The sequence below is a fragment of the Gadus macrocephalus genome, chromosome 4 (genome assembly GCF_031168955.1).
Source record: "Gadus macrocephalus chromosome 4, ASM3116895v1".
NCBI classification, from domain to species: domain Eukaryota; kingdom Metazoa; phylum Chordata; class Actinopteri; order Gadiformes; family Gadidae; genus Gadus; species Gadus macrocephalus.
In genome coordinates this window covers 10208778-10235548 of record NC_082385.1, presented here as the reverse complement: position 1 = coordinate 10235548, position 26771 = coordinate 10208778, and the positions used below count along the sequence as shown (strand labels likewise).

The window sequence follows — 26771 nt, the reverse complement described above, 5'->3', positions numbered from 1 at the left end:
TCCATCTTGTAGTTGTGATTATATATGTATATCTATATAAATCATGTATGATAAATTGTCATTGTGAATAGTTCCACACGTTCAGCGGGTTGAGGAAGAGCATCATGTGAAAATATTGCAAAGGGGAAATTACAATTAAACTCTCTTACTTGTAGAATAAATCAGTTACAGGATTTTTTTTAATTGATAACAGCCTTTAAATCACTATCGATCAGCATTGACTACAGATATGTCCAGGTTATTAAATGCTATGAGCTAGTTGAAATGTTACATACTCCATCTTTAATATCTACTGTCATTCATAGAAAAGGCAAGGCTGCGGTGGACTCAAGCCGCCTCACAGTGCCCTTCGTAGAGCACTTCTATTTTAATCGACGAGCATTTCAGCACACCCATGAGGCAAAGGCTGATCTCTTTCTTCCGTTGGCTGGCAACCAGCTTGATGCAGAAGATTGGCTCTCTGCTCCGGGGGCATTCGGTGGGAAGGCGGCAAATACAGCGAGGTTCGGTGAACGAGCCTACAGAGAGACAGGAAGAGGAAAGAGAAAGGGGGTGACGTCAAAAAGTCAAAGGAACGCGCTGAAGTCAGGATTCTTCGATAGCACGTTGTCTCGTTTGTCTTCGGTGAAACTGGTATATTTCCATTGGTTATTATCGTTTACATTTACATTTAGGGCCTTTAGCAGACTCTTTTATCCGGAGCGACTTTCATTAAGTACATTTGTTAGAGGAAGGAGAACCAATATGGCTCTGTCGGTATGGTAAGGATGTGCATCGAACCAAATGCCAAGCACTAACAATTGACAGGTTAACCCCTTCCCCATCAACAAACATGAACATACCATCAACAAACATGACACAAGTACATTGACATTCGAGCTAGAAGAGATGATACACATACAAGAAAGCTGTTGCTGATAAAGCAACTACTTCCTTGTACTTGTTGCATTAGAATACAACGGCTATGTTTAAAGAGGAACCGCCAATGTCGGCTATTTTCTAATATGAGAGAGGACTGCACAGCAGTGGCGTTTTCTCCCGGAGGCCCTGTTTTTTAGACTGTAGTTTTCATCCAATAAAAAATATAATATTAACAGTTTCGGTAATTCTTAAGCATTGTGTTGCCGTCATTTCTTCCCCATTTTATCCTCTCATTGAGCATTTCACAATGCGCGAAACAGCGGCCCTCTAAATTTTAAATACTCCATATGCGGTAAAACAAGACATTGCACACTGTAAGTCCGCGTGGAAGCCAGCCCGGGGTGGCATCCCTTGGTGAACCGTCAACGTGAACCGTCATGACACTCCTTCTCCTGGTGCAGCTTAACTGTTCCCTGAACGTGTAGCTATGTGTTATTTGTTATGTTCTTATATTGCTAATTGTGCCTTGATTGCCAGGAATAAGTTGCATTGGTCAATCCACTGAAGTTGTTGTTTTATCGCGGTTGTTAATGCTGAGAATCAGCACCAGGGATAGTAGCTGTATAGGCTCACCTGAACAGGCTGTGGTTGTTTATAGCCGCTTGTTCTGGGTTGTCTTGGTATTGTATTTTAAGTAGTGTTCTATAAGGAACATTTGGCCTAGTTTTAAACGAAAAGGATAGAAAGTATGTGTGTATGTCAAGCACATATACAACTGATTGTGTGAGTCGTGTTACACGTGAACGTGAAACTTGAAATATCCTACGTAAAACGCCTACTTATTATATTGTGAATGAACGCTTCTTTCATTCACTGTCGAATCTGGATTGGGCATTGAGCGGCTAGTTGTGCATTTCGGTCGGGTGTATAACATGTATAATTTAATAAGATATTTAGGAGGACCGTGTTTGGGTGGGTGAGTGAGTGAGCGAGCGAGCGAAAGAGAGAGGGTTTGTGTCGTGTCTTGTCGGTCAGATTACAGGCGTCTGTAAGTCCTTGTAAAATGACCGGGCGCTCAAATGGCTCTTGTTGTTACATTTAATACATACAAGCCTCAAAAAAGCATGTTGATTAAAGGTTTTTGTCTCACTTTCCTCCAAAAAAATCCCCACACCACGCCACAGCTGCACAGGGGACATCAGAGTCCGGCCTCCCCTCCTCTCCATTCCTCTTCCTTCCCTACCTCCTTCCTCCCCTCCATGACTCCTCCTTCCCTACCTCCTCCCTCCCCTCCTCTTCCCTCCACTCCTCCTCCCTCCCCTCCTCTTCCCTCCACTACTGCATCTTCCTCCCCTCCCCTCCCCTCTTCTTCCCTCCCTCCCTCCCTCCCTCCCCTCCTCCTCCCTTTTGCATCATTTCTCGGTGTGGAAATAGTTGGAAACAGCGGTTCCAACTATTTCCCGACACGACAGTAGCGGTTCTCCTTCTTTTTACCCTCCTTTTCAAATTGGCACAGCTCATAATCATTTTCGATTCCCACGCGATGTTAGCGCTTCCTTCATAGCGATGACAGGGCCGGGGCCTCACCGACACAGGTCTCCCATTCGTAGCAGACGTCCTCGCCGCACGGCTCCGCGGTGGCGCTGCGATTGGCCATGCGGGCCCGGAACCTGACCAGGTCCAGGCGAGCGGCGCTGTCGTCGCATTGTCCCTTGTTGGCGAAAAAGAAGGGGTCGCCGTGGCAACGGGCGGCATGGAGGGAACAGATGGACATGGGCACGAGGGCGTCCAGCTCCGTGTTGAGAGCACACAGGTTTTCTTGGAAGGAACTGCAGGAAAAAGGGGGCATGAGGACTTGAACGGACGTTTATGTCAAAGGTATGCACACAGGACGTAGTCCAAAACAGATACACAACAATGAATGATGAATTGATATTTTACTGATTGTATTTATGCGTATGTTGTGTTCATGTTAGGGGCTACACAAGTGTAGATACGTTTAGCTTGATCCCCCTCCCCTGGCTACCACTTAATTGCTTTAAACACACGCACGCACGCACGCACGCACGCACGCACGCACGCACGCACGCACGCACGCACGCACACACGCACACACACACACACACACACACACACACAATCTATTCAACAGCACGCCATCCGCTTTCAATCGTGATAAAGCAATGTGTTTTTGTTCCTGTCTGTTATCCTGTGAAACTCACATGCAGGACACTCGGTCGATACAGACACACACGGGGCCCCGGCGCACCTCTCCAGGGCCACATCGCCTCTCGGGGACGTAGGGTCTTACTAAATGGACAGACAGTGACATGGCACAAACGGATGTTAGCTAGCTGGGACACACAGCTAAGGAGCTCATAGGCTATCGTTACAAGCAAGCTTTTTTTTTACATCATCGTTGTGACGCTTATTGTTGTTATGCTTTTAGCGCCGAGGTCGTTGTATTGTTGCAAAACGAAATTAAGAGAATAAATAAAAAACATCAACCAAATGATATTTAAAGCTGACATATTATACCACCAGGTGTGAGATTTTCAAAACGGCTTATCACACTCACACCTGGTGGTATAATATGTCACCTTTTAATAAATAAAAATTCTTCCAACCAATAAACGTGGAATATCTCCCAAACAACATCCTTGTTTGAAGAAACAAAAATAGCATTTTGTTTTTATAAGCAGATAACAATCATCGGCCACACAAAATCACTACTTTCTCCGTCATTCCAAATCAGTAATCGGGTCACAAATCAGGATGGACCGGGCTTCAAAGCCCTGATCCGAGTGCGGTTACCGTCCACGCAGTGCAGGTCGGCGGGCACCGCGGGGACCCAGAGCAGGCCGACGGTACACCTGAACCAGCCCAGGGGCGCGGGCGCCTGGTTGACGTTCTTGCAGTTCAGCCCCACCGACTCTCCCACCCGGTACTCCTTCTTGTTGGGGTACAGCTCCAGCTCCTCGGGTATGTTGGAGGGAGCCGCACAGACCATCCCTGTGGGGCGGGAGAGGGAGGGGGGGGGGGGGGGGGGGGGGGGGGGTTTAGAGTTTTCCAGCCCGATCACAACTTAAGACCCGCCCACCCCAATAATGACAGCCCAAGTCGTAATTATGCCCGGAACCTGTGTCAAACCTGTGAAAGGATTATGCTACGTATGCATTAGAAAGCACATCATAAGCATAAGGTTCATATCTTTTGCAATCCACAGCATGATTTGTGAGAGAGAGAGAGAGAGAGAGAGAGAGAGAGAGAGAGAGAGAGAGAGAGAGAGAGAGAGAGAGAGAGAGAGAGAGAGAGAGAGAGAGAGAGAGAGAGAGAGAGAGAGAGAGAGAGAGAGAGAGAGAGAGAGAGAGAGCAAATGACCGCAGGATGGAATCGAACCCGGGTGGCTGCCGAAAGGACCGAGCCTTATCGATACACAGTGTTCCTGCTGCACAAAGAAGACATTTGTTCGAAGCGATCCCAACTTACTGACACACTGTCCAGCGGGCTGGGGCCAGGTGAGATCGGGAAGGCAGTGGATCAACGGCGAACCCGCGTTCTCGAAGCCCGTGAAACACCGGAACTCCTCGACTTCCCCCACCTCGTAGTACTGCTTCCCTTTCTGAGGAGGTCAGAGCGACGAGGGTCAAAGTCAAACAGGGGGAGAAAAAATATAGCGCATCGGCTTTGGGCTGGGCATTGGGGCGGGGTGACTCACCAGGAGGTAGCTGTTGTCCGGCCTCTTGGGTCTGAAACACCCCACCACCCCTGGGGGCAGCTCATCAATCCAGCCCACCGTGAAGTCGTCATCGTTGTCACATGTAGCCTGCCTTCAGATAGAACACAAATACACACGTCACTCTGTCTTTCCTACTTCCCTCTCTCCCTCCCTCCCTACTTTCCTTCTGTCTTCCCTTCTTTCCTTCCTTCCTTCCTTCCTTGCTCCCTACCTTCCTCCCTCTCTCCCTTTCTACTTCCCTTCCGTCTTTCCCCTTCCTTCCATCCTACTTCCCTCCCTCCATCCCTCCCTCCCTCCCTCCTTCCCTCCCTCCCTCCCTCCCTCCCCATGTATTATTATCAATATGATATTAGCATCACTGCAGCCATTCCCTGGGCCTACGTCTGGAAGATGGAGATGTGGCAGGGCTCCTTCTCCACCCTGGCCCCCTGGCACGGCAGCCCCCCCCTCAGCGGGGCGGGGTGATCACACCGCCGGGTCCTCTGTCTCTGCATGGCGGCTCCGCACTCATCCCACGGGCCCCAGCAGCTCCAGGAGCCGTCCACGCCCTCTGTTGGCACAACGCGCACACACACACACACACACACACACACACACACACACACACACACACACACGCATACACGGGCACACACGCAAACGCCCACACATAGGCACACATTCGCTTGCACGCACGCACACACGCATGCACACGGCACACATGCACGCAAACGCATACCAAGACACAGACACACGCCAACACACGGGCACGCACACAAACACACACACTCCCACACACGGGCACGTGCACGCACACACAAAAAAAAGGCACATAGATGTATTTGTTTACATTCAGAATCATACAAGAAGGTCCCAAGAAAACAGCATTCAGTAATATAAGCATGAAATAAAATACAAAATAACAATAAATAATAATACATCAAAACATAAGCAGAAGTGAAGAAGTGGAGAAGGACTCCCATTGGTTGAACCTTGAAAGGAGGGGGTGAGGGACGCCCACCTGATGTGTAGCCCGGGGACCTCTTGTCACAGTTGGGGCCGAAGGTGCCCGTCTTGCACAGACACGTGCACTCGGTCCCTGAGAGCACGGGCCGCCCATTGTTGGGGCACGGCGCGCATTGACACACGTCAAACTCCTCCAGGTAGGACACCAGCGCGCGGCGAAGGAGACGCCGCTTGGTGGCGGCGCATGGAAGGCCGTGCACCAGCTCCACAAGGGGCCGCAGCTGGGCACACACACACCAACACACACACACACACACACACACACAGGCACACATAGAGGCACTCACACACACGCACGCGCACATACACAGAGGCACTCACACACATTCACACACAGACAAACACACACAGACACACACACACAGACACACACACACACACACACACATGCACACACACGAAGGCACACACAGAGCCATTCACACACACGCACAGGCACACAAACAGAGGCACAAACACACACACAAACACACACACACGCAGAGGCACAGGCACACACGCAGCCATGCAGGCACACATGCAGAGACACTCGCACAGTCCACCACGACAGGGTTTTAAATATTAAATATGTGTCAAAATATTAAAATAATTGACATTATATTACATATAAACCCAGTCCAGACCTTATAATCCACCACAACAGGGTTTTGGATGACCGATTGAGTCCAATTGTTGTATGCCGCCCTAGGGGGCCTGACACCGCCACTGTGCCAAGCCAGCTTAGCTGCTTCCCTGGTCTGTCCTCCCTGCACCAGGGAGTAAGACTTCCTGGCTGCGTTCATGTAAGACCCTAGGGAGATGGGGCAGGGGGGGGGGGGGATATGTTATCAAGGCTACGGCCAGCCACTCACCCGGAGGGTGAGAGTCTGGCTGATCAAATCACAGTTTCGTCTCTTCAGGGTTCACTTGCAGAGCCGCAACCGATATAATTTGCCCTTATCAATTTGTTTTGCAATTTAAACAATAGCACTATAGCAATTTGGTGAGGCATTTGTATGCCAATTCACGGTTTTTCTGGCCAAAAACTAGCTAGAAGAGATGGCAGGGATAGTTGATCACTCGACCGGTAATATCCTTTAACACTGAGTTGTACACTGTATTTCAAACATTGTTGATATAAGTTTTTTCTGACTTCTTTCAACGACAACATGAAATGGAATTCCCGGCATATCCTTTGTTTCTGTCATTGTGAATGTGTGCTGAATTGGGTAAATCGTACCGTTATGAACACTGCAAATCGCAAGCGGTGCATAACAGAACATATTTTTGTTGAATAAGTGGTGAATATGAGAACTATAAGACAAATATGGGATGAGTCCATTTTATCTCATGGTGCCATCAAGGTAGCCCGCCTAGGTACTTCCGCTCAATTTTGATTTCCCTTCAGTACTAGGTCTTGATCGGCGGTATGTTAGTATAGGCATATGTTGGTTTTCTCGTTCTGTGTCCAATCAGCGAACAGAGGGAGTGGCTGAGAACAATGACGTTAAAGTCAGCTCTCGTTGACAGACATCTTCACACACGGTGTTTGGTTTGTTTACAGCCTGCGCGCAACGTGATTCCCGGCCAAACGTTAGCGATTGGTTATGGGCAAATCCAATAGTTTTAAACTTCAACAGTCACCCGCCTTCAAGTGAGTTCACGTTTGTCAATTGAGTAGGTCCAGACTCTCTGTGCAAATAAATTGAAGTACGAGAGTCTGGTAGGACCAGGCTACCATCAAGGTTGAATGGCTTGAACAATTGAATGTTTTATTGTATTATTTCATAAATATCTTTATAAATTCCTATCATAATAATTAAAATCTATAAATCTATAACCTACCTTTGTATGTTTGTGTCATCAGGGTGTTTGTGCACCTTGTACTTTGTGTGTACTTTGTGTAGAAAAAATAAAATTCTAAATTCTCCTTACGAATACATTCAGAAAACTCATGTGTTATGTCTCCTAAAGGAGGAAAAGAAAAAATAAAGACATCAGACAATATACGACAATGCCAAGTTGGGATGAACAACATTCATGAACAAAGTGCATATCACACGGGAATGAGTGCAATCATTTAAATACATACATCTAAACAATTACACATTTGTGAGTTCTCCACACTTTCTCACATCCTACTTTACAACTCCTCACATCCTACTGTACAACTCCTCACATCCTACTTTACAACTCCTCACATCCGACTGTACAACTCCTCACATCCTACTTTACAATTCCTCACATCCTACTTATTGTATTGTAGTAGATATAGGGCAGAAGAAAACAAACATGCAATAACATGTGGTTCCGTTGAAGGTTCAACGTGTTAAGGAATGGAATCGAAATCAACGTTTAGATACCCTTTTATCCGTAAATAGGAATGCCAGTTTTTCCTTTAGCAATGCAGCTTATAATACAATACTCTTAATACTCTCTTATACTCTATTGGGAAAACTATGTGATTCTTCAAGGGGTGTGTGACTGCAACCATCAAGGAGATCTGTTTCCCTTCCCCTCCTCATTCACAGCTGTTCCCCACCTGAGCTTTTGACCGTCTCCGTGTCGTACTGGTAAATCATCTCGTATTTCCCCCCGAGCGACCCAGAGCTGTAGTAGTGGGTCCCGAAGCGCCGGAAGATGTCCCGGTACAGCGGGTAGTTGTACTCCAGGGGCAGCGCGTTGAGGAACTGGAGGAAGGGCCCGGACAAGACTGTGTCGCGCGGGCTCCGCACTCTGAACGTGGCCACGGGCAGGACCTGGTGCACGTCGAACATGATGGAGTCCTGAGGAGCAGGACCACCCCCGGTGAGGAAGAGGAGGAGGAGGAGGAGCAGAAGAGGAAGGAGAGGAAGGAGAAGAAGCAAGAGGAGTTGGAGGAGAAGAAGGAGAAGAAGGAGGAGGAGGAGGAGAAAAAGGAGAATGAGGAGGAGAAGAGGCAGAAGGAGAAGGAGAGGGAGAAGAAGAGGAAGTAAATGGTGAATTGAATGCATTTCTATAGCCCTTTTCTGAGATGCGGCCACTCAAACCACTTCACATGAGGGTGCTCACAATCAACATTACTCCGACGGCGGTGTCAACCACGCGAGGCGCCAGCCAGCTGGTCGGGATCAGCTGGTATATGAACACCTCAACACTCAGGAGGTAGAGCAGGTAGACAGACAAATCATAAGGTTGGTAGGTCAATTCCCGGCTCCTCCTAGGTGAGTGCTGAGTTCATCCTGAGCAAGACGCCTAACCCTGACTGCTCCAAACAAGCTGTCTGTTACGTGGCATGGTGAACACCGCTTTTGTGTGAATGGGTGTATGAATGGGTGAATGTTAGGCAATAATTGTAATGCGCTTTGAGCGCTGTATAAATGTACTCAGCTAGGAGGAGCCCCACGAGAGCCACTGCGTGCACATGAAGAAGACGATTCTTCACCATCTCGACGTACAAAGATGTAATGTCGTGGTACTTGGACTTTTTGGATAAAAGTATCAAATGGAATATATCTTTTTTGGTAAAACTGAACATTAGAATAGCGGTTCCCAACTAGGGGTCGGGGGCCAAGAAGGGGTCCCCTTATTTGCATATGGGGTCACAGGAAATCGCTGAAATTAGCTTTCAATATTTGTCGATCTTGTGTGTTAAGTTGCTCATAACACAGAACTTCCTTCTGTCATACTGTTACCAATCACAAATGTAAAGTGCATCCTACGTAATGTACAGAGTATTCAATTCCACTGGAAGGTAAAGTGAACTTATGGTTTGCCACTGGTGTATTTGCATGCGCAGTGTGTGCGCAGGTGTATGTGTGCGGGATTGCGTGCCTTCTGCCTTGAAGCCTTGAAGACTTCTTGGTGAGCCTTCCTCATCCTGAAGAAATACCAGAATCTCAGACTGGAGTCTGAAGCCGAGCCTGAATTCGTCACATCCAGTTTTGACGTTTTCAGGGGCCGGGCTTGTTCTAGGAAGTCATCAGTAACTCCCACCTTTAAAAATATCCAAACACATACACACACAAACAGTGGACAACTTTATAATAGTCAATTGCATGGATATCACGCTTTTCAAGGCACTTGAAAGGAAATCAGGGTAAACCAAAGGTTTAATGTTGTCCTCGGAAAGATTGCACTCTTGGCCAGGAGATGAGCATCCCCTACTGGCCAACGCTCCAACATTGACTCCCAGAAACCAGTTTTGCTGGGCAGGTAGCCATGGTGGTGGATAGGTCAAGTATGTCGCCGCAAATGCAAAACTTGCGAGAGGCTTCCAGTGATTCAACAGAAGCAGAGGGAGAACCAGCGAAAAGAACAGCAGTGTTAAAATGCTCTAGCCAGCATGGCTCCCATTGGTGCAACTGGGTGGAGCGGATGAGACTGATTGGACGAGGCGGGACAATGCTGGAATCAGACAGAGAGAGAGGCATAGAGGGAGATGTCGACGCATGTACGCGTGATTCACCTTGATCTCAAAGTCCTCAAAGTTGTGAGGCATGCGGTAGTAGAGCAGGACAGAACGGGGCCGCTTCACATCGCATTTACCCTCCCCCATGAACCTGTTGTTGAGGACTTGGCCCCGGGACGCCTCTGCCATGGCATCAAACCTGAACACACGCCACATGCCCACAGTCATTCACACAGGGGAGCTAGAGAAAAGTCTGCAGGGGAAAGGGAGATTATCTATGGGGGCAGGATCTGAGTGAATATCAGGTTGAAGTGATTACAAAACCGAATAAATTGGACTTTTATTGAAAAGTCGACATTTTTCAATTAAACATACTACTACATATTTCTCCGACTTTAGATAGGCTGCTTTCTACAATGTTGAGGCAGCTTATTTAAAGTAAAATAATTTAGAGAACAACATGGAAAACAACAAAATAACTTTGAAAGATTCCAATCATATGATCCTATCTTCACTGACCCGTTTGCGACCAGGTCGGACCCGGGCGGCAAGCGGATCTCTCTGGGACAGACGCGCTTGAAAACACCGCCACAGTCCCTCTCGTCGGAGTTGTCCTCGCAGTCGTTCTGGTTGTTGCACCTTAGCGTTGAGTTCATGCAGCGGCCTTTTGTGCGTGAGACATAAATACAACGTCACGATAAGATGACTTATGAGTCACTAGTAAGTTAGTGTGCACATGAAAGACGAGAAAGAGGAAGACACTTTCAGTTAAATGGGTTTAGCGGCGAAAGGGGGAGGGACTTACGATGGAGGGATATCTGATTCCGTTATATGTTTCGTCGTCAAATAGGCCTACTTTCTTCACAAATTGCTTGGCGGGAGGCCGAGGCCGGGATAACACTGCAACTCATTAACCTCAGCTCAGCGCGTAGCCGACTACGTTATATGTTGGTCTGCTCGTGCGTTGATAGCTTTGTAAGCCTTTCACATGGCCTACCGTTGTCGCATTTAAACTGTTCTCTGCAGTTGACCTCCGGTATGCGGCACTCCGTGTCGGGATGGCAGTCCCGGTCCTCCATCAGCACCTCGCTGCACGCCTCCCCGCCGAACTGGGAGGGCCGCTGGACGGAGCGCGTGCGGAGCTACGACGCGGGAACAGCGAAAGAAAACGATCAAACCGACGCGATAGTTTCCGTTTTCTAATAGGTTCTCTGCACTCTGTCCACTTTTTGATTTCATCAGTTGTGCAGAAACATAGCCACGTATACGACTGTGATGCAAATCATCTGGTAGGCCTTCTGCCTTGGACAAATAGCCTTGTCAGGTTTATCAAGAAAGAGCACTCCTGGAAAGACCTGCTGGGATGGGACGAAATCCTGTGTGTGTGTGTGTGTGTGTGTGTGTGTGTGTGTGTGTGTGTGTGTGTGTGTGTGTGTGTGTGTGTGTGTGTGTGTGTGTGTGTGTGTGTGTGTGTGTGTGTGTGTGTGTGTGTGTGTGTGTGTGTGCGCTTGCCTGCCTGCGTGCCTGCCTGCCTGCGTGTGTGCCTGCGTGCGTGCGTGCGTGTGTGCGTGCGTGTACTTGCCTGTTTCTTTGCACAGGGCGAGCACTTTGACCATTCTCCAAACTCAGTGATCAGACATGAGATCGGACAGGACTGTTGGTTACAAGCTCGCGTGTCGTACTTTTCGCAGAAGTGATTGCAGCTGTTCTTCCAGAAATAGGCATCATAGTTGAATTGCCTGCCAAAGGAACGTGCACTCATTTGTTAGTTTTGTTTGACCAGAAAACAATATGACATGATAAGGGGTAGTTCAATAATCAAGCTCCTTTATTGTCAAATTTGAAGGGAAAAAACAATAAAAGAAAACGATGCAAAGCTTCAGAAATGTTCCCCAACCAGAACTGCTGTTACTGTACGTGCCTCGCTACGACCGTTAACATGTATAGATTCGAACTGCTTTTTATAACTATATTTATAGTTATTCAATCTTAAAACGTCAGAGATTTTGATTTCTGAGTAATAGCTGCAGTAGAAAAGTAACATAATGCAGTTTTATGTTTCTAGCTATGTAATATGTTTTTCGAATGACACAATGTTTTTTTCCAGAGTTAAACATGTTCAAAATAAATATGTGTTCATATGTACTATAGGCTATATATTCTCTGACGTTAATGACATTTTTATAGCAAGGCCTCAATCTGTCGTATATGGCCATACAATTAATTTTTTTATGGCAAACATTAGTTTGCATTTGCTTTAGTGCGTGTAACCTAAACCATGGTTCCCTATGCAAAAATGCATATTTTCAACGCCTCTAACGCGCGTGACGCGTTCAGTGTGGCCGTACCTTTAGATAACTCCCTCTAGAGGTTAAACAAGTGCTACTGCATGTGCCCCCTCTGATTTGCTGATATGGATGACCGTTTACCTGGTGATTAAAGCTAGGGTAGGCAATTTATTTAGGAAACAATTCATTGTCATATTTGTTTAATTTCTTCTTACATTGCAGAAGCAATTAATAGATTGAAAAAATAAATTGAAAAAGTATATCTGTGGCGGTTGCAGGTCTGTAATACGCTCCTCCAATCATTTCATTCGGCCAGAATTTAAAGGAGCGGCCCCAGGGTGCTTGGTTCTCCTTTAATTTGGTCAAATGTCTATGTCTACGTGTACGTACCTGATTCTTAGCTGCGTGCCATAATTGCAGGTTCTGGAGCAGGCGGACCAACTGGCCCAGGGGTAGTGTTCGCAGAAGCAAGCCAGACTTGGTGACAGACATGCCAGGATCTGGAGCAGCAGCAGCACCAGGGAAGTGCCAAGGGCGGCCATGGAAACCGGCTAACCACTGGCTTACAACCAGAACGGGAACCTTGAAGTCACTGCACTGTACTCTACTCTACCGTGTGTTTTCTTGGAGAAAGAAGGTACGTTTTTTCCTGTTTATTTGAATGCTCTGAGTTTTGGAAAAATAGTTATGAATCATACTCACAGATAATATGCATCACATGAAGATGGAGAGAAGAACAGCTTTAAAATGTTAAACTCAAAAATTACTTGATATTATCCTTAATAGAACTGTGATATAATGCAGTACATTAACAATCAATGTATTATTTGTATAAATGCCCGAATTGTTACCATTTGTTAAACTCTGATTTCCAAGTTTTTCTAGCAAACGCTTGACAATGACTTCACACATTCCTCCAATTAATTTATTTTAAGTCAGCATTATTTACACGATTGCCATAGAGAGTGGATCTAAGCTTAGCTATGAATGAGATGGAAAGTAATACTATTAAAAATATGGGGTGAAAGCAACCTCTTTAAAACCAAATGCATACTCACTGAAGGACTGGTGTGGGCCCACACTGTAGAGACACTGGAGAGTTGAAATGCCTCAGCTGAAACACTAAGCAATCCATCTCAAGAACTTGTCAGAGTTTAGCTATTTATGGGAAAACTCTCCCACGTCGGATAAGACATTGGATCAGGACAAAATGTTTAACATCTTGCACAACCGCCTTCTTATCTGTTGGGTTTATACGGGAAGGCTCTTCGACTGGACTTCCTCAGAAGGCCGATAGTTCTTGACAGTTCCAAGTGTCAGCAGGGAGGAATACGGTCAGGATTGTGCTATTAATGGGACCACGTTTCATGTTTGTGAGGATTTGATTCTCTACTGCTGTAGTTACTACATTGGTTAGTGTATAGCCTAGTCATCCTCCCTTATAGGCCTAAATAGGGACTGATAACTATGGCTGATATTGATGATGTCAGAAACTTGCTTATTCAGAAAGTCCTTTTGGCTTTAAAAAACAAAGAGGCATTGTTTATTTTGTTGCATTGATCCTGAAACAGTTTTACTAAATGTATGCATACTACAATTATTATTTACTTCCTTTGTCTTACCGAGCAGTAATTTTGATGATGAATAACAAAGCTTTATTGACTTAACAATCTAATGTAAGCCTGTTTGGTGTTTTCTCTGAAGACTTTTTCGCATCACTTTTGTACAAAAAAAATAAAATATATATATTTATTGCAGACGTCAGTTTGAGGATGTCCAAAGAATAAAACGCTAAAATTAATTCTGCAGTAAAATGCTTACATAATGCATGCTAACGCTGTTCAACTTATGAAGACATGCACAGAGATTAACAGTGTAACAAACACACACTAATTACATTCTGTGAAAAAAAGGTTTTTTAATAAATAGTCATGTTATTTTAATACAATCTGAAGATAGAAGATGAGCCAAATGCTTATCGTGGTGGAATGCGCTAGGATATCAACAAACACAAATATGTTCACAGTGGTGGGGCTAGCTATATAATTCAAACAAATCTGCATCCTACTTAAAGCTAGAGTAGACTATTTAGGCCCTGTGCACACTAACCCGGGTAAATCTAAAAACGCATACATGTTTATCCGTTTAGCCCTTCCGTCCACTCTATAACGGCGAATTCCGACACTGAAAACGATGCTTTTCAAAAATGATCGCTGAGGTGGATAAATTAGAAAACGCTGGGTTTGCGTTGTAGTGTGGTCAGGGTAGACGGAGGCTTACTGAAACAATGACATTTGGTTGCCATGACACTGCCATGACGCTGCCACAAGCTTGCGCTCGAGACCGAGACGCTCATCAAAAAAATGGCAGGTGAAATGGAAATGATGATTTCTCTGTACAATGTACTTTTGTATCTCAAGTTACAACTCGACACATTGTCTCAAACATATTTGTTAGTCCAACGCCGAAGGCGAGCGCTGTACTTGCTGTGCTTAAGCGATGGGAAAAAAAAACGCCAAGACGCCAGTTCAAACCGTACTTCTACTTTTGGTTTGAGCCATGTTTTTGCTTGTAAGTGAAAATGATTAGCCAGCTGATCAACTGCAACTATCAGCTGATTGCGCGCCTGTAATATAAACAGAGAGGCGTGGCGGGAGTCGCGTAACCATGACAACAACTGTTTATCAAAATCATTTCAGTGTGGAACGTGGATGCAAAACATTCCGAAAACGCTATGAAAACGATAGTGTGGACGGAGATCGTTTTCATGTGAAGGTGCGTTTTTATATTTAACCGGGTTAGTGTGGACGGGGCCTTATTTTAGATATTTTTGTTACAATTCTTGAAAATATCTTTGTCTGTCGCAGGCCTAAAATACGCTTGTCCAATACTTTTATTCTGCTCTGTGCATGACCGGAGTCTTTCACAAGGCTAGGCGGAACTTTACTAAATTTAGCGAGCTAGTCATGTGTTTTGGGGGAGTGGCTTTCGAGGAAGGCCAGAAGGGAGGGGTGGGATTTTTCGGTTGGATGCTGTACTTTCAAAATAGCTTATAAATTGCCTACCCTAGCTTAAAAAGTATCATTATAATTGGATTTATGATCATGGTATAGATATCATTGTTGTTGTTGTTGTCATTATCATGGAAGCTTTATTCAAAAAAATAATAATTTAAAAGCCTTTGTGATGGAGAACGTGATGGAAGACTAAAGAGACAGAGCTGCAAATCTGATCCATTTAGAATCATGTCGAAAAAGCCAACATTTAGACAAAGCCAGCAATAAACTCATTTGGCATAAGTATTGCACACATATATATATCCTATATAGAGGTTTCCATTAACCCTTTGTGCTGGCTGAGATAGGCTATAGACAGGTTCCATGCGCTGGCTTTGTTTCCTGCTTTTTATTTGAGACAATAGGCCCATGACAATTAGATCTTCATAAATTAAACAAAACAAAATGTATGAATCCAGGATAAATTAAGGGTTTTAATGCCTGACCAACCTGTTCCTGATCACACAAATACTCAATGTTCAATACTTGAAATCCATGTGGGCCAACAACACCCCCTTGCGGGAAAATATGGATTTTTCTGCAATGGTAAAAAAAAACAACTAAATATGGCTCCTACATACACGATGTACAATTTTCAATGATATTTCACTTATACAGAAATAGCAAGGTGTTGATTCTATGAGAGTTTTGCATGGTTTCAGCATATAGGAGAATGTGTTATATATAATTCAACCGCAATGGGACCTACACTGACATGACAATATAACAGAAGTATGGAGAACACAGAAACATGGCAAATACTGCTGGACTAATACTGAAATAACATGAATGAACCAATGAATCAAGTTATATAATTGTGAAGACGTTTTGTGGCCATGTGAGTGCGAGTCAGGAAGATTTCTGGCCTAGAGGCTCCAATGAATGTAGGAATTAATAAATGAATGAACAAAGACAGAAAATAACACTGTGAAGACCTTCTTTGGGGCCGCAGGAGAGTGGATCCCAGGGTTCTAGCTAGCCAGACACCACGCAACAGAGGCCCGAGAAACGCCTCTTTCTCTGTGCCACCAGTGGATGTGGAGTCAAATTCAGCAGACTGCTGTCATCTGTGGGATACAGAGGACACAATGGTGGGATAACCTAGTATTGACTTGACTTGTGATGTTTCTCACTGATATCGTAAGAATTCCTGTGAAAGCGGAGAAAAAAAAGGGTAACTCCCCACACTCATTTTCTGCACTTCTTGCAACGCCAAGATGCTGTCGCTTAACCAAAATCCCTGCATGAAACAGTAATGCGGACGTTGTATGTGAATGGTCAGACATTTAAGTCAGCATTGATTCATCATAATTTATCGTAATTCCGATATTCCATCTCCATGGACACCGAACTTGCATTAACGGATGGGATATTCAGTGATCAAACCAAAAACTTCTATATAACTAATTAGCTCTCGGCCAGCCGCAAAACATTAGCAGGTCTTTTGATATGCTACCCGCTTTTTTATTCCTATAATGCTGTCTATGACCTCTAGATGTATGGTATGTGTATGTCATGTATATGTAGTTGTTCATCCTGCTGTACTCTTCATGATGAAGTCCTGAAAGTGGCTGGCATACCTTGGTTTTTCAGCGGTAATGGCATAGCATCCCTGAGTTTGCTGAGAAGATTTCGCATCTCACGCATGTCACTGAGTACATCAAAAGAATAAATACATTAATACCTAGAAAGTTGGCTGTAGATAAGTGAGGTTAAAACATAAAAAATTACATGACTTCAACATGTTGCTTGGAAAGTCAGATGTGAAGTATACGTAATTTGTTTAAGCCCAATTTTTTTATAATATATATATATATATATATATATATATATATATATATATATATATATGTTCAAATACACCTATAAGTACAATATAAATGTTGAAAAAAAATCCTGCCTTGATATATGTATTCATCAACATAGCATGAGTTCAACCACTACAATGCTACGCCATGCTAATGCCCCAAACAAACCAAGTGTGTCCGTACCGCTCAATGTTGTCGATATCGGTGCCCACCAGCCACGGGTCCTGGTGGTTGAAGAGTGGTGAGGAGGAGGAGTCATCCAGAATGGGGACATCAGAGCTCTCATCCACTTTGAAATCCAATCTGGCCTCTGCATACATGTCCTTTCCTATGCAGGGCACAATCAAAAGAAACACCTCATTCCCTAGTTGCAACCGCTAGGCTAGAACCTATAAACCAAAACGATGTAAAGCAGTGTGAGGCGTTGGGTCAGTGGTCTCAAGCGAGGGTTAAGCGAGGACTATCAGAACTAATGCCGGTGTTCTGTTGCTAGGTTGCTTCTGGTTGCAACTACAGTAAATGTGGCGGGCAGGCCGTCTGGACGAGTTCAGGAGACAATATGTCGCTCAACTTGAGCCACATTTAGCGTCGCTCGCTTTAAGGTGAAATCTCTCTGCCACCGTTTAAACCCTCACTCAGTCCCGTGTGACGCGTCAGCGAATGACGGACCACTTTTTACAACGCAACACGTCACAATCCCATTGAAGAATATCATGTTCTTCAACCACAGTGCTGCTCACACAGCACCATAGACCGTTGTTTGCCATTGACCGACGGTTGGAGGGTTAGAATGACATTGGGTGTCGGGCGCCAGCATATCGCCAAATCCCTCCACTCTCCGACGCACCAAAACACCCAAATTAACCGACTGACGTTCCCATGTGCGCTTTATTACAATCTTAATGTAATTAGTTTCCGTGACGACTCCTCTACGGCCCCTGAGTATGTGTGTGTTTGTAGGATGAATAGCATGCATTGAAGGTGTGTGTGTGTGTGTGTGTGTGTGTGTGTGTGTGTGTGTGTGTGTGTGTGTGTGTGTGTGTGTGTGCTGAATGTGAATGCATCAAGTGTGTGCATGCTGAATATGCATGCATTGTGTGTGTGTGTGTGTGTGTGTGTGTGTGTGTGTGTGTGTGTGTGTGTGTATGCTGAATATGCATGCATTGAGTGTGTGTGTGTAAGCTGAATATGCATGCATTGAGTGTGTGTGTGTGTGTGTGTGTGTGTGTGTGTGTGTGTGTGTGTGTGTGTGTGTGTGTGTGTGTGTGTGTGTGTAAGCTGAATATGCATGCATCGTGAGTGTGTGTGTGTGTGTGTGTGTGTGTGTGTGTGTGTGTGTGTGTGTGTGTGTGTATGCTGAATATGCATGCATTGAGTGTGTGTGTAAGCTGAATATGCATGCATTGAGTGTGTGTGTGTGTGTGTGTGTGTGTGTGTGTGTGTGTGTGTGTGTTTGTGTGTGCGCTGAATATGCATGCATTGTGTGTGTGTGTGTGTGTGTGTGTGTGTGTGTGTGTGTGTGTGTGTGTGTAAGCTGAATATGCATGCATCGTGTGTGTGTGTGTGTGTAAGCTGAATATGCATGCATCGTGTGTGTGTGTGTGTGTGTGTGTGTGTGTGTGTGTGTGTGTGTGTGTGTGTGTGTGTGTGTGTGTGTGTGTGTGTGTGTGTGTGTGTGTGTGTGTGTGTGTGTGTGTGTGTGTGTGTGTGTGTGTACCTCTCCGGTGCAGCTTCAGGACCCCAAGCAGGCAGAAGGACTTCAGCATCTCCGTAACAAACATCTCCAGGCAACACTGGAGCTGGATGAAGAGCCTGCAGATCTCAGGCTGGATCTCCCCGTCCTCTGGCCTGCATAGCACCACCACCACCATCACCATCATCATCAAACCATCATAAAACCACCATCATCATCATCATTGGGTAGCGCGAGGGAGAAATAGATAGATCGATAGATCGATAGATCGATAGATAGATAGAGAGATAGAGAGATAGATGTGAGAGAGAGAGAGGTGAGATACACTCGCACACTTCAACGGTCAAACAAACCACTTTTCATACCCTGCGAAAAAATATTGCCCGTATGTGTAATGCTCTTAAAGTTTGGGTTTCAAGTCAACCATGAATTAATCTTCCATCCATACCCTGACCCAGACATGACAGCGAGGTCGTGGTGGGCGGCGCGCGCCATGGAGCACCCTTTGGTGCGCGTGTGGTGCATCTGGATCCGCAGGGACGGACAGTCGCTGGATATCTCCCCGACCGAGATGACCTGCTCCCGGTACAGCGCCACCAGCGTGTTGAACTCCTGCACCGTCTGATTAAAACAATAGCATGACCCCTCTTGATATCCAATATCCACGGTCTACCATCTGGAGCGGTGACCGATGGTTGGAATGGGATATGTTGTTGTTGTTGTTGTGGTTGAAGCACCATTAATCGTGACTAAGTTATACATTGCAGGCACCGTCAAAGGCTAAATATGTTTGAACAGATCAGACATTTTCGATCAATGGATATTGGACCATAACAATTTGCACGTATGCTATTGCGTAGCATAGCTATACCAGATCGTATCCCGCGATTGTTTTGCTGGTCGATCACGTCGGCTGCAACATTGGATAGCTACGCAAACGATCTAAAAATAAATAAATAATCGTGCATCAAAATAATAGCCGAAACAGTTGCAGCCCGTTTTCTGTCGCCAAGCTCACCATCCGGCTGTCCTCCACCGCCCCCGGAGCACCAGGAGCTTCTAGCGGAGCCTCGTCGCTCTCTCCCCCGTCCAGTTCGCACAGCGACGGCTTGCCGCTCTGCAAAATGTTCGCTGCCGCCGCTGCAGATCTGGGGCGTTTTTGACGCCCATACGGTGCAGAAGAACACATGCATACACACGCACGCACCCTTCTGAACTCAATCCGCCGTAAATAGCGTGAACCGTTTTGCTTTCAGTTGTTATTATAACGGAATTGAATGAGCAGCAGCAGCAGCAGCAGAAGAAGAAGCGATGGTATAGAGTAAGACGGCCGAAGACGACTTTGGGACGGGCTCCCGCAGCAGCCCGATCTGCATCTCCTTCTCTCTGCCGCGAAGAGAGTCACCTTCACCTCCCCTGAAGGCCGGGGGGGGGGGGGGGGGGGTAGAGAGAGAGAGAGAGAGAGAGAGAGAGAGAGAGAGAGAGAGAGAGAGAGAGAGAGAGAGAGAGAGAGAGAGAGCGAGAGAGCGAGAGAGAGAGAGAGAGAGAATTAGTCATATTTTGACAGTTCATTAACCATTTGGAAGAATCAGTGGTCAAAAATAGATCTATAGGCCAGACCCGTTTTAGGAGCCGTGTTCCCATAAAGGGTGTGACAAATGTATGCTATGGTTGCGGTAGCCCTATTCAATTCTTCAAGATAATTAGATCTCACCGTTTGCTCTATATGTAATACAAATGATACAATTTCGTATAAAACCAGCACAACCATTAATAAAATATGTGGTTGTACGATCTTTTTAGGGGGTTACAGGACTTGGACAAGCAGCCGCATGTAAAATTGCAATAGCTTATAAGTGTCAGACAGTTGGTATAGTTGAAGGATTGTTTGTTAGTAGGCCTATTAGAAATTATGTAGTCCAACACCAGAATAAACAAAGTCTAGGCCTATAGCCTTTTTCTTATCGATAAACTCATATTATAATGCCCGTTGACATATGCATACAGGTATAACTACTGTAAACATTAATGTTTTGTTGACAGGTTTTTCCAAGATATATTCTACGAATATTCTTGAGTATAGTTATCATTTCATTACAATGCGTTTAACATTTTGTGTTTGCAAGAAAGTCTTCCCTTCATGAGACAAAAAAGACAGTAGAAACTGTTTATTTCAACAATCCAAAACCAAATAAGTCACCTGATTTGCTGTGAAGTGGTGATGAAAATAACAAGATAAAGAACCTAACTCCACACATCTGTACTCTACTCAACTGTCCTTTATCCAGACAGAGAAGCTTAACCATAGCATTATTTTTAAGAAGATGATTGACTAAAATGTTTTGTCAATAATGTGCAATTTTGACTTTATTGTACAAAAAAAACAGTGTGCCCCTGTATTTGCACTACCACATGACATGAAGTAAAGCTACGTTGCTAATGCTAATGAGCCTCTTATTAATCGTAGGCCTATAATGCAAAATGTGCCAACAGCTGAGGACAGGTAAGGCATGGGCTGGTACGGTAATATATTTTAAGATATGGTAAGGTGAGGTAACCAGATAAAGAGTTAAGGGTAAAGCAAGGTAGGGTATTGTCAGGTACAGTACGGTGCCATAAGGTAAGGTAGGGCATGGTGGTAAATTGGCTGATGGTTTGGATACATCACTGGATTACTTTTAGAATATTCCTTGATATTCTCGACAAAAGTTCCGCCCCTCTGAAGTGGGCGTGTTCAAAAATGTAAAGGAGGCCCACCCCTCCCATCTCTGGCAGTTAATATCACTCAAAAAAGGAGGCCTGGGATTGGCAATGTCTTGAACCAAGAACTCAAAGGCATGAAGGATTCAGTGTTGTGATTTATACGTTCTCCACACCCGTTCTGTGACGGGCCGTCCACCTGGGTCTTCTGCTCCCCCTAGGTTATTCTGGACCACCCATTATGGGGCCAGGAATATCAAAAACATTTACAATGTAGAACCAAAACCAAAAAGAGTAGAACAAATTAGCAGGCATATTCCTGTTCTTCAAAGGAAAAATCCATGAAGATAGAGGAAAACACTTCCATATTGATGTTCCATTGGTGATGTGTAGAGGGCGTGGCATGGCTGCAGAAGGCACAATGGAAATTCATACGGGAGCAGGTCCACTTGCTGTAGCATCAACCATAATCATCAGGTATTCCATTAAACACCATCAGAACAACAACTGCAACAACTCTGGGGTTCTGTCTCACCGTCGATAAGTCACCCTCTAGTGTACACTTTGTGTAATGACACCACGGGGCGTCGGTAGCGCAGATGTACACATTGAAAAAAATTCTACGACATTGTTGGATTGCATGTGCGCGAAATATAAGGACAAACCACGCACAAGCATTTTGACACCCTTAAGGTGCTACACCGACATCTATTTAGAATGTGGTCAGAAATTGGCAAACACCAAATCAACAGTTTTGCCCACAAAAAACAGCCCCTTGAGAACCCCAGCAAATCAACTTTTTGCAATATCCCTACGGAGACAAAACCCTTATTTAGCACAAAGATGCACTTCATTCTAAACCGAGTATTAGCCTTATACATCAAGACCGCAACACCTTGGCATTGAGTCTCACGAGAGAGAGATGGGTGGCAGACGTCCTTCTGGGTAATGCAGGAAGTAATCCATATAGGGGTGGGCAGTGACACATTGCAAAAAACAATAAGACATAATCCATAGAGAACAAAACCTGACATGACCTGCCCATCAGTGTAGTGTGTTTCACAATCTCTCTAGATTGTTAATCTAAAGTCTGATTTGTGAGACCAGGCAGGTGTTAAAGAGCACTAGAAAAAGTGCTCTTGCCAGTCGGATTCCTCTCTTACTCTTAAAAAGTCCTGCTTTAAAGCTTCTGATGGTTAGATTCAAGGGTTCAAGAGTTCAAGAGCGAGAGCAGAACAGAGCATAAGAGAGAAATATTTGAAACTGAACACTCCTTCTCACTCCCATCTCTGCCCCCACCCTACATTTCTCAGCCATTAATAAGTGTTTCATTCAAAGACCTGTGATTGACAGGCAAGACATATTCTCCAAATCAATATGGAAGAGATGTCCAGAATGGTCATAAATAAGCCAGGAGTAGTCTGAAATCTAAATTCTCTCAATTAATGTTGAGATTCTCAGAGCATTCGACTCACTAATAGCTGAGGGATGGCTATGGTATTTCTAACTAATACTAGCTCTTAAATCTTACCTGCAGTCGATTTAAGTGACCACTGATGCAACCAAACATGCAGACATGCAAGCGATTTCTGACCTGACCACTGACTTACACATTTGGGTCCTCGCCTGGTTCGTATCAATCCATGTCCATGACACAATGCAGAGAATAGACCTTCGCAAAGGTGATTCACACCTTCCTGTCACATTGACATGTACACACTGGGGCAGCATAGAGTCTGCCAACCTCTAATGTACATGAACTAACCAACTTTGTCCTCCAATGTCCGTTCCCAGCTCATCCGTCAGCGCGTTTCTTTTTAGAGAAGTGCAATGCGTCGCTAAGCTACGGGAGGATGCACAACTGTTCAGAATAAAAAGGGGCGGGTCCAAGTCTACGAGTCTTCCGGTGGATCTTTGGCCAACGTGCCGGCAAAGAAGTATAACCCTTCCGCTACAAAGGGGACCGATCGGTTCCCTGCTAATATTTGAGCATCAGCCACCACTCTAATCCCCCCCCCCCGCGGGTTCCGGCAAAGGATTTCAAAAGCTTCAAAAGTGATTGAAGCCCAAAGTGAAAAGGCAGGTGCTCAAAACATCTAAAACAACAACACCAGATCGACGAGGCAACAGTGCCTGACCCCCACAACCTCTAAAACAGAGACAGAGAAAGAGGGAAAGAAAGTCCACCGGTCCGATTGGAACCGCCGGGGTCACCAGGGGGCGAGTTCTTCAGGAGAAGAAGAAGTAGAGCAGGAAGCAGAGCAGCAGGAAGGCCAGGATCCAGTTGACCGAGTGGATGTAGATGATGACCAGGTCCACGTCGAAGAGCCAGCCGCGCATGTCCGCCAGGTCCAGGGCGTCCAGCGTGAAGCCCGCAGGACCTAGGGGCCACCGCCGGCCGGGCTCTGCTGGCTGCCTCTGGTAGCCTAAAGCCGCAATGGACATGTAGGAGAAACTTAGCAAAGCAGGGACTTTCAAAATAAAAGCGGGTTTACTGAATGTTTTCAGCATTTACATTTTTTTTTTGTGAAATGCATTGTGAGAAGATCTGTATCTGGTTGACTGCGCCCCAGCCTCTGTATGAGACCATTTCGATTTTAGATCGCTCCCGACGGTTAGAGAATCCATCCTGCCGGTCATGGTGAGAGACGTGGGGATGATGGGGGCATTTACGGTGTTGTTTATGGTCTAAATCTTACTTTCTTATTCCTTCTTCTTTTGCTGATCTCAAATGTTTCCTACAGTAGCTTTAAATTTTAGCAATGAACTTCTCCCTTAGGCAGCCTGGCATTTCCTAATTAATAAAAAAAAATATTGTCTTGTCAGTTTTCTTTTCTCAGTACATTGTAAACTTTCCGTCTCTGCAAGATGAACAGATTGTGTGAGGAGAAGGTAAAGAAAGGGCAATACCATGAACTAGCTCATAAAACGAGCGATAATTCCAGGGCGTAAACATACACGTGTGAGAGGGTGGTAATGCTTTTCCTTCACGCTCCCTTCTCCTCCATATCAGCCTGGACCGTCTCTCCCCAGATAAACCCTTCAGCCTGGAGTTTGCTCCATCATGGAAGCCCGTGGGCAGATGAAGAGATATGTGTACGTGTGTGTGTGTGTGTGTGTGTGTGTGTGTGTGTGTGTGTGTGTGTGTGTGTGTGTGTGTGTGTGTGTGTGTGTGTGTGTGTGTGTGTGTGTGTGTGTGTGTGTGTGTGTCTCTCACTGAACTGCTCACCCCAGAAGATGTGGAAGCGCTTGGGTCCGCTGGGCAGTGGCCACCTTGAGCAAGGCGCTCTCTGGAAATTGTTCTTGCGGGCGTTGAACACCTTGGGGAAGAAGCTCTCCGTGGTCTCGTTGAGCTCTGGGGACAGGCGTTCGATTTTAGTTTGGTGTTACAGTTTGGATTTGATTCATTGTGGAAGTATATTTTTTAGACTTCTTCTACATGCGTTATATTATTTATATAAATCAAATCAAATAAATAAACCAACCTGAGTAGTAGGAATTTTAACACGATGACAGATGACGTCAATAAGTTGTTCACAATCTCCAAACAAAGAATTGTTTATTTGTTTGGAGATTTCAGTATATTCTTACTTAAAGACATAAAGTAAATCTAGATTTGATAATAATAACTGTGTTGTACTTGGAATATGACACCTACCTCACCTGTCTCACAACTTATTCGAAATGAAATTCAACAACATAAATAAAGAAAACCCCACAAGTAACCCCAATCCGACAGGTCCCGTGCCCCCCCCTCTCTCTGGGGGGGGCACGGACCCTCTGGACCAGTCTGCGCAGCCCAACAGCACCTGAGGTCACATGACCAGGACGGGGGCCTCACCTTTCTGGAAGAGCGTGTGTGAGATGGGGGTGCGGCACAGGGGGCAGGGGGTGTGGCCGGGCCGGCTGCGCGCCAGCGTGCGCAGGCAGGGCTCGCAGAAGACGTGTCCGCAGGGGTGGCAGCTGTAGGGGCAGTAGTAGAGGTCCAGGCACACGGCGCACGTGAAGCCCTCGCGGTCCTCCTCCTCGCTGTCCGTCAGCAGGCCGCCCAGACTCTGGAGACACGCGCACACACGCACACACACGCACACACACGCGCACACACGCACACACATCAGCACGCACGCACACGCACACGCGCGCATCGGCACACGCACACATCAGCATGCACGCACGCGCAAACACATGAGAATGCACGGGCAGATGAGCGCACACACACACACACACACACACAAACACGCAGGCATGCGTAGACCCCAAATCATTAAAATACACACTCTCATTGTGTGTAGACACACATTTTTCTGTTTTAATATTTGAATTGATTCAGTATTTGTTTGAGTTTGATTTCAAGGTCTTGTTTAACTTGACTAAAGGTTCCAAGGCACATCAACATATTCCGATGGAGGAAGTAAAACCAGCAGAGAAAGTGGTGCAGATAAGGACTAGAAAAATGTGTTCAAACATCTATTTGCCGTAGGTAATTAAGGGACTAATCTAGCGTTATTACTGCTACTATTTTAGTCAGGGATGATCCCAGTTCAGTTGCTTTGTGTCTAGTTATTTACGGGTCTAAAACCTCTATAACCTGTGATATAACCTATACCACAGTGTCTTTAGAAAGTGAGGTATCTATGTCACACCCAGAGTTGCGTCTGATGAGCGTTCGGTCAAGTGTCAAGGCTGAAAAACACAGCTGTTATACTGAACCAAAGACTCTTTGATTGGCTCCATCGCAACAAAATATTTGACCAATCAACAAGCTTCCAGTTGCTTTGCTTTTGAAGTAGTATCCACTTTAATGGTTTTAATCGTCTACTGGGGGTATTGGGAGTTAATTTTAAATCGTTCAATGCACACACTCTATCGCCTCGTTTCCACACACGTATGTTTTTCGTATCCGTGCTTCCGTAAACTTACGGAAGGGGTCGCTAGTGTTTTACGTACTGACTTTATTTGAATGAATTTATTTACGGACAGCCAAACCCCAAGCGCTTGGCCAAAAACTGCCTTGTCCAGCAGGATGCCCTGCGTCTCTGCCATCTCTGGCGATTGCGCAAATACAGATACGCGATGGCAAGCACTCTCACTCGTGTTGGTGTTATCGCAGTCTATTTAACAAAAATAAAAATGAGCGCTAAAATTATTGAGGGAAATCACAGCAGTAGACTATAATTATATAATTAAGGGTATCCATAGCCATAAATTAGGCCTATACAAATAATACAATCAATATACAATCTTAAAATCAG

The 26771-nt window shown here is 45.3% G+C and overlaps 3 protein-coding genes across 3 annotated transcripts in view; all 3 read right to left on the bottom strand.

The window, feature by feature from the left end:
• Window positions 1-161: 161 nt before the first annotated feature.
• c6 (complement component 6) lies at window positions 162-13438 on the bottom strand. The gene is made up of 18 exons (XM_060050114.1): window positions 13321-13438; window positions 12653-12885; window positions 11557-11713; window positions 10972-11116; window positions 10494-10638; window positions 10032-10173; window positions 9398-9559; window positions 8127-8370; window positions 7430-7552; window positions 6229-6395; window positions 5601-5826; window positions 4982-5150; window positions 4580-4691; window positions 4351-4483; window positions 3676-3873; window positions 3084-3171; window positions 2449-2690; window positions 162-518 (listed from the first exon to the last, which is right to left on the bottom strand). Exons 2-18 carry the CDS (start codon window positions 12802-12804, stop codon window positions 328-330), a joined length of 2796 nt encoding a protein of 931 aa, XP_059906097.1. The 5' UTR covers window positions 12805-12885; window positions 13321-13438; the 3' UTR covers window positions 162-327.
• A 722-nt stretch (window positions 13439-14160) lies between these two features.
• On the bottom strand, window positions 14161-20235 carry LOC132455999 (regulator of G-protein signaling 7-binding protein B-like). Its single transcript, XM_060050122.1, has 6 exons — window positions 19838-20235; window positions 19268-19440; window positions 18844-18974; window positions 17310-17454; window positions 16899-16969; window positions 14161-16385 (listed from the first exon to the last, which is right to left on the bottom strand). The coding sequence occupies exons 1-6, from the start codon at window positions 20006-20008 to the stop codon at window positions 16294-16296; spliced, it is 783 nt and encodes a 260-aa protein (XP_059906105.1). The 5' UTR covers window positions 20009-20235; the 3' UTR covers window positions 14161-16293.
• Window positions 20236-20972: 737 nt separating this feature from the next.
• LOC132455995 (E3 ubiquitin-protein ligase RNF180-like) overlaps window positions 20973-26771 on the bottom strand; it is a 10411-nt gene continuing 4612 nt past the window's right edge. Inside the window, exons 6-8 of the mRNA XM_060050116.1 lie at window positions 25361-25574; window positions 24749-24874; window positions 20973-23945 (exon numbers count right to left, since the gene is read on the bottom strand). Coding sequence (XP_059906099.1) covers window positions 23749-23945; window positions 24749-24874; window positions 25361-25574 — 537 coding nt within the window. The 3' untranslated portion in view covers window positions 20973-23748. The remainder of the gene's footprint in view (window positions 23946-24748; window positions 24875-25360; window positions 25575-26771) is intronic.

Bases quoted from the DNA above. Each gene is read 5' to 3' on its own strand.
- LOC132455999 (XM_060050122.1), bottom strand. From the start codon at position 20,008: ATGTGTTCTTCTGCACCGTATGGGCGTCAAAAACGCCCCAGATCTGCA. The intron at 17,455-18,843 runs GTACACACACAC...TGCCCTGCATAG, and splicing joins CCTGAAGCTGCACCGGAGAG to GAAAGGACATGTATGCAGAG. The intron at 16,386-16,898 runs GTATGCCAGCCA...TGTATCCCACAG, and splicing joins ATTACCGCTGAAAAACCAAG to ATGACAGCAGTCTGCTGAAT.
- c6 (XM_060050114.1), bottom strand. From the start codon at position 12,804: ATGGCCGCCCTTGGCACTTCCCTGGTGCTGCTGCTGCTCCAGATCCTG. The intron at 8,371-9,397 runs GCACGCAATCCC...CCTGCTCCTCAG, and splicing joins TCAAGGCTTCAAGGCAGAAG to GACTCCATCATGTTCGACGT. The intron at 6,396-7,429 runs GTAGGTTATAGA...CCATCTCCCTAG, and splicing joins GATGACACAAACATACAAAG to GGTCTTACATGAACGCAGCC.